We start from the raw sequence: 13713 nt of genomic DNA on the forward strand, positions 1-13713 counted from the left end.
GCTCCCCGCGTCGCTCTCCCCTTCCTCCTGTTCCCCCGGTGCGCACCGCTACAGTGGCGCGTCGCCGCCCGACCACCTCGCCGGCAACGCCGCGGGTGGATAAGGGCCCCTCCCCTCGACGCCTCGACCTCCTCCCCACCTACCTCCACTCCCCTCTCTCGCCTCCCTGATCCACCTGCTCTTTCCCCCACCCTATCTCGCTCGCCCTCCTCTCCCGAGCGCGCTCACCGCCGTTCTCCGTCGTCACCGCGGCCACAGCCACCGCCTCGCTCCGCCGTCTTGTCGTGAAGCTCCGCCGGGGTCGACTCCGTCGTCTGGTGCCCCCAGGTGGAGCTGGGAAGCACCGCTGACGTCGCACGAGCTCGTCCCCTTCCGCCCTTGTCGCCGGCGAGATCCCTCGAATTCCGGCTTCCCCTGCGCTCCTAAACTACCAAGGGCCATCGGCGTGCCGCTCGGTGAGCTCTCCTACCATCTCCCTCTCCTTGTCTACTTGGCGCGCCCCCTAGCTGCTTCCCCACGTGCGCCCGAACGCAGCGCCGCGGAGCTCGTCGCCGGCGAGACTCCGGTGACCTTTTGGTCACGGGCTCAAGCCCGTTGGACTCGCCGCACCACGAGGATCCTCCCCAGCCCTTCCTTTCGTTCCGTAGCACGCTGCTTCGCCTTCGCCATCACACGCCCGAAGGTCGTCGCCGCCTTTTCCGTCGCCGGCGATGCTCCGGTCGTCCCCGACGCCAGTCATCGTCACCATCGTGTGCGCGGTGCCGGGCCGCGCCCTTAGGTCCAAGCCGTAGGTCCGGAGGCCCCCTGTAGCGCGGCTCCGGCCAACTCCGGCGAGGCGCCGCCGTCGCCTTGGTCGCCGGAGCCCTCCCCGGCGCAGCCACCAACATGGATGCGTGGGCCCCATCACCTGAGTCACTGACGCTGGGCCCCACGGGACCCTGTTGACTGGTTTGACCAGTCAACATGCTGACTGGGCTTCTATGTGACACTGACGTGCGGGCCCCACCACGTAATTAGATTAACTAAACCAGTTTTATAAATAAAACTAATTAGTTAACCTAACCAGTCACTGACTGCTGGGGCCCACGCCCCCTAACTAACCCTGTTAGCTTAGTTAAGCCTCTGTTAGACAGAGAGGCTGACAGGTGGGTCCCACCTGTCAGTTTGACTGGTCAGCAGAGCTGACGCAATGATGACGTCACTACTGGCGCAATAAACCTTTTCTGCTTTTAAAATAATTCAGAAATTGGTTTAAACTTTGATAATCCGTAACTTTTAAACCGTAACTCGGATGAAAATGTTTTCTATATGAAAGTTGCTCAGAAAAATCCAACGAATCCGAATATGCGGTCCGTTCATCTGGCACATGCCCCTAGCATGCTGAACATGGAACTTTCCCCCTCCGGTCATCTGTCTGACACAGGTCCGGAACCGGGAACACCTTCCCGGTTGATTTTCCCCCTTCACCTATAACGTCTAGGACCACGTTAGAGCACGCTTAGCACTACGTATCGTCATGTCATGCTTAGTGTTACCTCTGTTTGCTATGTATTTACTGTTTCTTCCCCCTCTTCTCTCCGGTAGCCCCCGAGGCCGCTGATGCCCCGGTGATCGACTACGTCGTCGACAACGACCCCTTCTTGCCAGATCAACCAGGCAAGCCCCCCCTTTGATCATCCCGATATTGCCCATTCCATTCTCTCATGCTTGCATTAGATTTTGCTATTGTTATTGTTTGCTCCTATTCTGATGCATAGCCTTCTTTTGTAACCTGCTTATTGTTACCTTACCTGCTTATCCTAAACTGCTTAGTATAGGTTGGTTAGTGATCCATCAGTGACCCCCGCCTTGTCCCGACTGCCCCGCTGGATAATCAGAAGACCCGATCAACGGGATCGAAGACCAGGCCCCGACACCGCACATCACTTTCCCCTTAGTTGCTCGACACTACTGGGTTACTATCGAGTGCCGAGGGTGAGACCTCTACAACACTTCTGATGTTAACCCTGTAGTGTAGCTATTCGGTCGTGGTCATCGAGGGTGATTTCCTCTTTAACCACTTCCGATACGACTCTGTCGTGCAACCCCTCAAGTGTGAACCGAGGGTGATTCCTCTACGTTCACCTTGATGATTACATTGAGTGGAACCCACCGAGGGTGATTCCTTGGGTTTTCCTCTTGATGTTTGGACACACGGATACTTGGACTTTACAACTGTTACTTGGAAAGTGATGTGGAGACGGGTTGACCTGGAAGGTGCCCGTGAGATAATTACGAGGCGTGGCCGGGCATTCTTAGCCCTTGCCGCAAGTCCTCGAGACGGGGCAACGGGGTCACATCTTTCGTGAGTCTCTGCTTGTTACCGCGCGTTCCTAATCCACTACGATTTGGATATTTGATCCGAGGGGCCTCTGGCCTGATAGCACTAACCATCACGTGGGCATAGTATGGGCGTTCTGCGTCGTGTACATCAGCCGAAGCTTAATAGACGTCAGCGACGGAGCGGCGCGCGCCGGGTTGGACTGGTAAGCTCTTGCCTTTTTAGGGAGGTAGCTAGGTCTGCTCACCGGCCGCCCACGCAACGTGCAGGAGTTCCCGGGGAGATGGCCCATGACCCCTGGGGGCATAGGTTTAGTCCGGCGTGCTGGCCTCTCTATTAAGCCTAGGTCGGGTTGCGGCGTATTGTTTGGCCGAGGCCGGGCATGACCCTGGAAAGTGTGTCCGGCCGGAGTCAATCGAGCGTGGTGGGTAAGTTGGTGCACCCCTGCAGGGAAGAAAACATCTATCGATAGCCTGTCCTACGGTAACGGACACTTGGAGTTGTATCCCGATCGATACAACTAGAACTGGATACTTGTGATGAGAACTGGATGGTGATGAGGATTTGATTGTGATGATAACTGGATAGTATGGCTCTGGGATTGCTTTCTCGCAGGGAGTCGAGAAAGGATCTCTGGCCGAGGTTGATAACACTACTACCACTTTACTTTATGCTACTCTACTCCCTCTTGTTTGCTGCAAGACGGTGGTTTCCAGAAGATGCTAGTCTTCGATAGGACTAGGCCTTCTCTCTATTCTGGCATTTCTGCAGCCCAGTTCACATATACAGCCTTCCTTTGATAATGTTGCATATGTAGTGTAGATCCTTGCTTGCGAGTACTTTGGATGAGTACTCACGGTTGTTGTGCTCTCCCTTTTCCCCCTTCTTTCTTCTTTCTGGTTGTTGCAACCAGATGGTGGAGTCCAGGAGCCAGATGCCACCTTTGACGACTGCTGCTACCCCGAGGGTACCTATTACCACGTGACGAACGCCGACGACCAAGAGTAGTTAGGAGGCTCCCAGGCAGGAGGCCTTGCCTTTTCGATCGTAGATGCTTTTTTGTGCTAGCCTTCTTAAGGCAAACTTGTTTAACTCATGTCCGTGCTCAGATATTGTTGCTTCCGCTGACTCTTTTGTTTTCGAGCTTATGTATTCGAGCCCTCGAGGCCCCTGGCTTGTAATATAAAGCTTGTATTATTTTAATTTGTGTCTAGAGTTGTGTTGTGGTATCTTCCCGTGAGTCCTTGATCTTGATCGTACACATTTGCGTGTATGATTAGTGTACGATTGAATCGAGGGCGTCACAAGGGTGTTGGCAGAGCTCACATGTGGTTCAGTGCACGGCCAGGCGGAGCTCGCGCTACATTAAACCCGCTGTTCCAGGGGAACCACTGTGTCGCAAGCACAACAAACCATTCGAGTATATTCCTCGCCCACGCAAAGGAAGCTCAATCCAAAAGTTCAAAGGCAAGAAAATAAGGAAACGGCATTCTACGCGGTAAGAGCTACATTACTCTTCTCATTCCAACTACGTACTCTCACAACAACTTCTAAATGGTATAACTTTGTATAATTTAACATAGGTAAGCCTGACATCCACCACCTAGATGAGTTTAGTCGCCACGTTGTGTGGGGCAACATAGTTAAACTCTACAGACATAATGTTCGTAAACTTAGTGCAGATCAGCACTAGGTTCTCTTAAAACACTATGTATCAGCACTAAGTTTCTATTTGCTTATGATCTAATCAGTGTTCAATTTTTTATGTCTTTATATTGATCCTACTACAACTTGCTTTGTCAAACCAATGTATGCTATTATCAGTAATGTCATTACTTCCTTTTCATCTGTCATGATACCATACAATGAGATAAAAGTATATATCTTAAACTAGCACATACACATGGTTTGAAGACTCGTTTGTCTGATGCTTTTTGCGCCATTGGCGCAACGAGTGATGTCAGCTTTCGAGTCTATTCATTGCCCATGAAAAGCAAGCTCAATCCGAAAGTTCAAAGGCAAGAAAATCCATCTAAAGCCTGGAAAGTACATTCTCTGTGGTAAGGGCTACATTACTCTTCTCATTCCAACAACTCTCGCAACAACTGCTAAACGATATAACTTTATATAATTTAACATAGGTGAGACTTGCATCCACTACTTAGATGAGTTTAGTCACCACATTGTGTGGGGCAACACAGTTAAGCTCTACAACCATAATGTTCATAGGCTGCGAAAGATCATCTGCAGCACCACCACGCCCGATCGCTACTATGTGTGCCACATGACAGAAACATTTGCAACACACGGCAAAAGAATGGTAATCCTTTGCAGTTGCTCTATCCTATTTCACACAATAACTAACATTTACTGTTATTTTCAGTACTTTAGCATTCCTTTTTCTACCGCTTCCCTTTTCCCACCCATGGATGTTGATCGTGGTGAACTGCCAATCACTACTGGAGATGGAACTACCGCTGTCACAACACGCTTTATCAAGGGTGTTGACAAAAGGGCCAACATCACTAAAGGCCGGAGCGACTTCTTCCATCAGGCACAGATGAACAAAGGGAAGCATATGCTTTCGGCTTCAAATGCACTCCCAAGGGACTGCGCCTGATCGTCTACTTAATATAAGAAAGTTGCAAGAGCTCCTTGTTATTTAACTCAATATTAGACCAAGACTTCTGTGTTTATCATACTTTTGTATCTTATGTAATCCCCTAAGACCATACTGTGCATTTAACTATCGGTAATTTGCTGCTTAGACTGCTGTGTAGTATGCTTTTGAGGCAGCCATGATAAAAAAGATATATGCTCACTCTTTCACTACTTGGCTTACACTCGGCCTTTGCGCCATTGGCGCAACGAGTCATCTAGTATGAACTAACAAATGACTAAATTTACACTGAACCACTAAGAATTACAGTGAAAAATCACTAAAAAAATGCACTGAAATTCCATTGGAAAATACCACTTGGAAAATACACTGTAAAAATACCACTTAAATAACATTAAAAAATCCACTGAGAAAAATACTAAAATTCGACTAAGAATTACACAGCAAAAACCACTAAACAAAATTTCTGCAATACCACTAAGAAAAAACATGTAAAATAAATTAAAAGTACACTAAAAATCCACTAGGATTCTGTGTAAAATTACACTGTAAATCCAATAAGATTTACTATGTAAAGCCTATTAAAGTACACTGTAATTCCACTAGGCATTACAGAGCAAAATCAACTAATAGTTACACTGAAAACCATCATGGATTACAGTAAAAACTCCAGAATTACAGAGTTCTAATATTGGATTTGGACACAAGAAGGTGGACAAGGCAATGCACATGAAGCAGATGAAAATGTCTTCATCGGGCAATTCTTCAGAGGTGGATTTTAGTTTATTGCAGAAGAATGAAACTGGTGGGATGCTAGTCACATTGAAATGAGACAAGATAAACTCACAACCAGCATCAGCATTGGACACAATAGGCTCACCGTCAACAGGAAGACCTAATATATCATGGGTGACATATTCGCAAATCGGAATAAACATTTTCCTAATCTGAATCACTGAAGCACGAACATCAAATTTGGATGCTAGCCATTTGACAAACCTAAATGGCACCTCTGTCCTCACAAATTTGAGAAGGCAATCTGCCCCATAACTCTGAAGAACACGTACTTGCTGAGGAGACAAGCCGCCAATAATAGTGGAGAACAACTTGCTAGAGTATCTAGTGAATGTATTTGCTACGGGAAAATCAGAAGACCTCGTGCGCTTCTACAATAGAACAAGAAACACAAAACAAAAAAAAGGAATCAGGATAAAAATACACTAGATCAACAATGAAAAAACATCTAGCAGAAACATCAAACAAGGGGAAAAAACAAATTTAAATCTATCTCAAACTTATATCTATCTCTATCAGAGTGGTAGTTGGGTACAGAAAATGCGAATAGAACAAAGAAACATAAATACCACATTGCGAGCTCCAACATCTGCTATCTTCCGTTTCAGGCAATTCGCTTTTTGCAAGATATATAAACAGGCAATGAATTATACAATAAAAACAAACATAAATGAAAACTGGAACAAAATGCAATAATTACAACAACACGCTTACATGCGACACATAGAAATCATACAAAGCTTTGTCAAAATCAGGATCATCCATTGAACCTTCCTGCAGTAAACAGTAAAAAGGAATAAGCTGACTGGAACAAATAAGTTACCAAACAAGAATAAACAAAAAAAGGAAAATCAAATATCAAAACAAGAAAATAACCTCTGAAGCTTGGAAAGAATCGTCCTCGGCGAAATCATTGGGGACAAAAGGATCCCCATCAAAATCATCAGACTCTTCTAAGCAAGCAGAAGAAAAGCCCTTACCAAGACCCTTCATGATTCTACCCATACTTTAATCTATTTCCGAAATATATAAAAACACATAGAAAGGAACAATGCTAAGAAGAAATGGCAGAAAGGTAAAACAATACAAAAAAAGAATATTTACATACACCAAAGGCAGATCCGTACAAAGATCAGCCAGACAAATACAAAAAATACATGAACTAAATCATAAAAATACAAAACTACTGCCGTAAAAGCGCAAAGAACTTTATGGATATGCATAAATTTCTAACAGCTATATAGCTGTAACATTTACCATATGTTTGTTTATAATTATATTACAACTGAATAACTAAAGTGCCTAACAAATAAATTACACAAAAACTACAAAAAAATAACTAACTAACATTATCAGGCAAAACTATCCAAAACACCATGCAAAAAAACCAGAAACTGACATTAGTGTGAAGCAAGACATCACAAATAAAAATGAAATAACATCAACAATCAGTTGCAAATACATCACAGTAAAATAACCACTAGGATTACAAGGAATATAACACTGATAAAGAACCGCTAGGATTTACAGTGATGGCGTGCTACAAATCCCAGTAGCATTTGCAAAATTATAATTACACTGATAAGATATAGAAATTACAGTGACAAAACCACTACGAATTACAGGATTAATTCAAAATAATTCACTAAAAGAAAGCCTCTAGGGATTGCACTAGAAAATCACTCTAAAAAGGTGAAGTAAAAAAACACTAAATTTTGCACTAAGAAATACAGTGTGTATCCAGTAAAATGTACAGTGACAAACCAGTAAGATTACAGTATAAATCCACTGAGATTACAGTGTAAATCAAGAAAAGAATTACAGTGAAAATCAACAAGGAATTACAGTGCAAATTAATAAAGAGTTTCAGTGCATATACAGTGTAAATCAACAAAGAATTACTGTGTAAAAACATAAAATTACAGTACTAATTACACTAAGATTTACAGTGTCAAAATCAAACGGTAAACTAGCATCAACACTTACGGGCTATAATGGGGATCACAATGCAAATCCACTAGGAATTGCATTGTAAAAACAAAAAAAAGTAGGAATTACAGTACTAATTACACTGAAACCAATAAAATTACACTGATAAACCAATATGAATTACACTGATTAACCAATAGGGGTTACACTGTAATTACACTGAAAACCAAATAGGAATTACATTCTCACCCAACTGCATATCCAATGACAATTACAGTGCAAATCCAATGAAAATTACAGTGTAAACCCAAAATGAGAAGTACAGTGTAAATCCACTAGCAATTACACTGTAAATCCATTGAGAATTACAATGTAAATCCATTGAGAATTACAGCCACAATCCCAAGGCGACCCAGCATGCCAACCATACATACACACTGTGACAGTAAAAATGGCCCAGGGGAAAATTAACACATACTCCCTCTGTAAACTAATTAGTGATCTAAACGTTCTTATATTAGTTTACGGAGGAAGTAGATACTAACAATGGAGAGCAGGGACTGAACGATGATCTGCTATGTTCGAATTGCTCAAATAGCGCATACAAAATCAAACAACCAGCCAAATTCAAACAATTAACCACAGTGCCCATCTCATAGATCGATAGATCTCACGAATTACAGGAGGGATTTGGGGGTGTGAGAGATAGAGTACATGAGAGGATGCAGAGGAAAGTTGGGGTAGGTACAGAGAACAGGAGGAAAAGTTCAGACTAGACTCACACATACCTCTCACACACGGCATGACATGCTAACAAATACAGAGCACACACACCCTGTCGCGTGGGTACACCAGTCAGCCTACCACACCACACTCAAGGCTACACCTCTCTGTAAACCATCAAATTGACTGTTGTGTGCTGCACCATCTCCTCGGTCATCAGCTTCAGGCGACTCTATTTTCACACTTGGCAAATCAATCCCAGAAACCATACATCGATTGAAGGTGTGACACACATGCAGATCAATGAAACTAACAACCAACCAGAAACCCTAATCAAAATTTGCATGACAGACGAGATTCAAACACAGGAAGGGCGGAACCGCACACATCTACACAAGAAGCTGCCGGAAATTAACACAAGCAAACAGATCTGACCGAGAAAACACTACGCACTAACATACAGAGCTGAGAATCAAAGCAACAGGGGGGAACATACCGAATCGAACAAAACCGACGAGCGGCGAGGGGGGGCTCCAAATCGCCATGGATATCTCTCTCAGTTGCCTTCTGGGTTACGTGTTCGAAATGAAAAGGGGATCGAGCGGCGCGGGGAAGAGACAGAGGAAGGAAAGAAAAAGAAAAACACCGACGCGCGGCAGCGAGCGGTACTAACGGGTTTGGAAAATACAAGCGGGCCCGATAAGAAACTCAGCGCCAGCAAACGACGAAAAAAAAGCACGAATCTCGCGACAGAGATCGCACGTCTCAAAAAACGACTGAAAGCCAGTAAATTTCATCCGTATGAAAATTAGCAATTCCGAAGATAATATGGTATTTGTGACTTGTTCCATGTTCGTATGATGTACTTCCTCCATTAGAAATTACTCGTCCAAAAAATGAATGTATCTAGATGTATTTCAGTTATAGATACATCCATTTTTATCCACTTTTATGACAAGTACTTCCGAACGGAGGGAGTATGATCTATGGTTGGTGGGTCACAGTTGTTGACGCTCTGTTTTTCACTCCTTTTCTCTTGCGGCACACAAACGGTAACACGTCCGGATATGTATGTAGCAAGAACAGGTGAGCAAGCAAAGCCAACAAACAGCAGAAAGATCGTTTGGCCGTTTGGTTTTATCCATATATACACCTGATCTGCTCCGTGACAGCAATTGCATTGCACGATTCAGCCACCCGATTAAGCATGCATGAACTTGAGTTTTGCACGGCGTCGTTGGCCTGATCGATAATGGCTCGGACGCAGACACCGCCCGCGACACAGCATCACCAACACGTTTGCCAAAAATGAAAAGGTTTGCCGAAAACAATAGAGTAATTGTGGCAAAGCAGCAACAGCACGGCACCGCATAAGCATGTATTCTTTCTGAAGCTTAGAGACGGCAGTAAATACTCATTGTGTCCAAGGAGTAGCTATAAAAGTCATGCGTGCATCAGGAGTAAGATCAGGTTTGTGCCGGCCAGCTCTAACACGCAAATGGCTAAAAATGACAAAATAGCTACGTAATATTATTATTATGAAAAATTTAGCCAAAAGAGGCCAAGAGAAACAACAGCAAAATAGCTACGGAATGCCTATTAAATCTTTGCCCATATCTGCTTAGAGAAGTCCTGGGAACTTGGTTCGCTTCTTTGCTACAGCTACGACAAAACAAGTAGGATGAACGACCACTCTGCAAAGTCAGCGTCATATCGACCCAGGGTTGTTTTTCCAGGATAAAACTGCCACAGAAAATGGGGAGAAGAAAGAAATCATAGTTTCATTATCAGCGGTAGTTTCAGGTTCGCCACGCTGGGAAGCTTTGTCGTCACACGATGGCTTCACATCTCTGCTCACATGGACGGCATTTCAAGCGCCTGAAGGACGTCTTTGAACTCGAAATCGTGTGTTTCCTTGTTGAAACGCTCCACGAGCTTGTACCGCACATCGTACCGCACATCGTCTCTAAAAGACACTTTGCCTCTGCATCGGTTAGTTTGCTGGTGAAGACAACGTCTCCTCGGACAAGCACTGTATCCTTGGTTTCTGCAAACTCTGTGAAATGAGTGACTGTATAGTAAGGGCTTGCTTGAGTTCCTCTTGCTTTATAGTCTTCAAGCCCTGTGAAGATCATGTGTGGCAGCTGGACTGCAATGTTGAACGACAGAGAATGGAGCAGTTAGCTCAAAACAAAATAAACGCTGTCAATTCCCATAGGTGGGTTTGAACAAACAAATGGCCATGCAGAAAACGGTGTTTCGACACCAACCCCTTCATAAATTTCACCAAAATTTACCGAACTTTTAGTCTCTGCAGCCTCACTGCCTTGCATTTATGGACAAGATACTAGGCATAAATATTAAGAGTATCAGATGTAGAGTTACAAGAAATATACTACCCCAGCACACCCAACATTTGGATGGGGTGTTCAAAATATAATTAGTTAGTTACTGATACATCTACGTGTAAATACATCAGTACTATAAGCTATTAACTGATAGGGCCTGAAGTTAGCGTGATGATACAGCATGGATACTTGGTTCATTTGTTATGTTCAGATATATTTCTCTTGAACAGTAGTCTGTCGATGTTCATTTGGTACGAGTGTGAGTACATATACCATTCTTGAGAGGCAAACTGGCTACAGGACACTACAAATTCATGACATTTGCTCCATCACACTCCAAATTTGCAACTTTGCTAAAGCATTCTAACACTGCGTCGCCCGAACACACCACCAATTATAATATATTGTTTGGCTTAAGAGGAGAGAGAGCAGGCAAAGTCTGCTTTATTCTCATGAGTACAGTATCTTTGAACTTGTAAACACACTGGTGCATGTTTAGTGATCGAGATTCAATTGTTGTGCATGTCTACTTTGTGCATCTATTAATTTGTCAAAAGAAATTACAAAAAATGGCAAAACAGACTTTTCACGCGTTTTCCCACTCCCAAATCAGATAGTTATTATAGTAGGTGGAGTGCGTGTTGGCAAATTGATGCAAGCTTAAAGTTTGTCTGGCAAGCTTTGAATTTATAGTACAATAGAGTAAATAATACAGATATATAGTATCATGTAGCAAATTTTGCCTAGATATCAGGTTCAAACAGCCCCATCTAGAATAAACAGATTTGTTTTCCAAGGGTTATAATAACCCGTTTCATTTACTGATAATCAAAAAAACATACAATTGGACACTTGAACAATAACATGCACAGGATATTTAGAATGTCAGATTGACCAAAGCCCATTGATATGAAAATTAATAAATACTCCCTCCGTCCGAAAATACTTGTCATCAAAATAGATGAAAAGGGATGTATCTAGAACTAAAATAGATACATTCCTTTTTCATCTTTTTGATGACAAGTATTTTCGGACGGAGGGAGTATACGTTTAGTAAAGAATATACTTATAGACTGTAACAAAGTTCAATTTCAATGGAAAATTATGAAAAGGAAAGCAGTCAACAAGGCTTATGAAAATCGAATATTTGCAGAAGAGCCGAGAAATAACCTTGCATAAACATGGTGGTATATCCACTTCCTCTCCACAAAGGAATAACAAAATATGGGCTAGCAAAAAGATAAATTAGTTAAATAAATAGTTTAGAAATTAATCATGGTGATGGAATCAAAACTCCAATCAACAAACAAATACCATGTAGCTGATCTTTGTTCCAAAAGACAGTAAAGCTTTGCTTTCATTGATACACCTATGTGACCTCTTCCCAAGTGGTACTAATGTTCCATGAAAGAATAGTGACACAAATAAATTGTACAAAAGTAATGTCAGGATGGATTCCAATGCAGTAAGCAATATGTGCAGATACAGAATAATGCTGTAATGTCAACAGCATAAGACATAAAACTTTTAGTAACTGGATGATAATTAGGCGAAGACAAAACTTAGTTTGCTAATTTTCTGGGTTAACAGGACAATATGTGAGATTACTGGTCATCGCACTAGCCTTTCGAATACAGAAGTTCCTAGGGAAGATATAGGTTCCTCCCCACCCTTGATGCAAATATTGCTTGGTTTTTGCATCATATGGGACAGGATGGTCTAAATATCCCACTTGTTTCTGCTATTTTCCAACCTGTAGGTTCGATTCTTTGCCCAAACAAAGGCATACAACAAACTTGTCTTGCCTTCAGGTAGGGGCATGACAGATTGTCAGATGCAAAACGTTCTATAATAACAGCTAGTGAAGCACGCAGCTCCTACCAATCCACAAATATCCATCTGCCTTCCCTCTTCTTGCTTTCCCTACCTATCTCCACACACGATCCATCTTACCCATCCAACCCATTAATATGGCCCGTTAATGGTTTTCACCCTGAAGACTGCAACTGATATACAAGTTTACAAACAATGGGATGACATGGGCTAGTCTGTTATGCACTGAGCAGCAATTGTGATCCAAGCACTTTTAGGGCGCAGGGCACTGCGAGCATATCTCATGGTTCCAGATTTACAAATAGCTATGATAATTTGGTTCCATTGTTTTCATCCTTAGAGATCATTCAGATACCTTAACTTTTCTTAGGGACAAATACCTTCAAACCGTTTGTTATCTACTGTATATACCAGTACAGAAAATGAAATTCGTGCGCTTATCAACGATCTCCTCAACGCTAGCTAGTACAGGGGAAAACAAAATGTACGGTAAAAGGGGAAGGGTACTGACGTCATCCCATGCCGCGACGAGGTGTTCGGGGGAGAGGCCCTTGGCGCGCTCGACGTCGAGGATGGATCCCAGCTTCTTCGGCTCCAAGGGGGTGAATCCGCTCGCGAACCGGGAGTACCCTCTCCGCGGTAGCCAGCGGGCAAGCTCGGCCGGCGCGGCGGCTACCTCCGCCGGCAGATGTGGCGGTCGAGTGGCAGGACAGCCGCCACGTGAGGGGGCGGGGCGGCTCCGGAGTGATCCGGCCGCCGCGGAGCGCAGGAGTCGCAGCGGTAGCCGCCGCATAGCCGGAGCAGCAGGGAGACTGGTAGTGGTGAAGTTTTTGTTTCAGATGGTGGTGGAGTGTTTTGGGATTAGCCGGAGCAACAGGAAGAACCCCTCCAGAATCGATCGATCTGCTCACACGTTGTGGGGGCACGTGCACAGAAGATTTGGGATAAATTGCAAAATTACCACGAGGGTATATGGGTCACCTCACATACACATACTGATGGTTTTGGGTTAAAAAGTTGCAAACACAACTTAGGGCAAATGATCGAAAAATTAAGGCCTTTGTCGTTTCAGCAGCGAAAACCTCCTGAAAATATACATCTGGAAAAGAAAACGATTGGTGCTCGACCGCCCGTTTGGATCATCG

At 43.8% G+C, this 13713-nt stretch overlaps 1 protein-coding gene and 1 pseudogene across 11 annotated transcripts in view; both read right to left on the reverse strand.

Annotated features, from left to right (window-relative positions):
* LOC119324716 overlaps positions 1–9038 on the reverse strand; it is a 20203-nt gene extending 11165 nt beyond the window's left edge. Inside the window, exons 1-5 of one of the 11 annotated variants that reach the window (XR_005157119.1) lie at positions 8884–9038; positions 6612–6748; positions 6450–6509; positions 6305–6351; positions 5442–6106 (exon numbers count right to left, since the gene is read on the reverse strand). Coding sequence is in view for 1 of the 11 variants with exons in the window: in XM_037598490.1 (XP_037454387.1) it covers positions 5567–6106; positions 6450–6509; positions 6612–6740 (729 nt within the window). In the remaining 10 variants the exon portion in view is untranslated. Of the gene's footprint in view, positions 1–5441; positions 6510–6611; positions 6749–8290; positions 8777–8883 lie in introns of those variants that run through there. The other 10 variants (XR_005157118.1, XM_037598490.1, XR_005157120.1 and 7 more) reach the window with 10 other exon arrangements.
* An 852-nt stretch (positions 9039–9890) lies between these two features.
* LOC119323486 lies at positions 9891–13444 on the reverse strand (annotated as a pseudogene).
* Between the last annotated feature and the right edge of the window lie 269 nt (positions 13445–13713).

The sequence above is a fragment of the Triticum dicoccoides genome, chromosome 6B (assembly GCF_002162155.2).
Source record: "Triticum dicoccoides isolate Atlit2015 ecotype Zavitan chromosome 6B, WEW_v2.0, whole genome shotgun sequence".
Lineage (NCBI taxonomy): Eukaryota > Viridiplantae > Streptophyta > Magnoliopsida > Poales > Poaceae > Triticum > Triticum dicoccoides.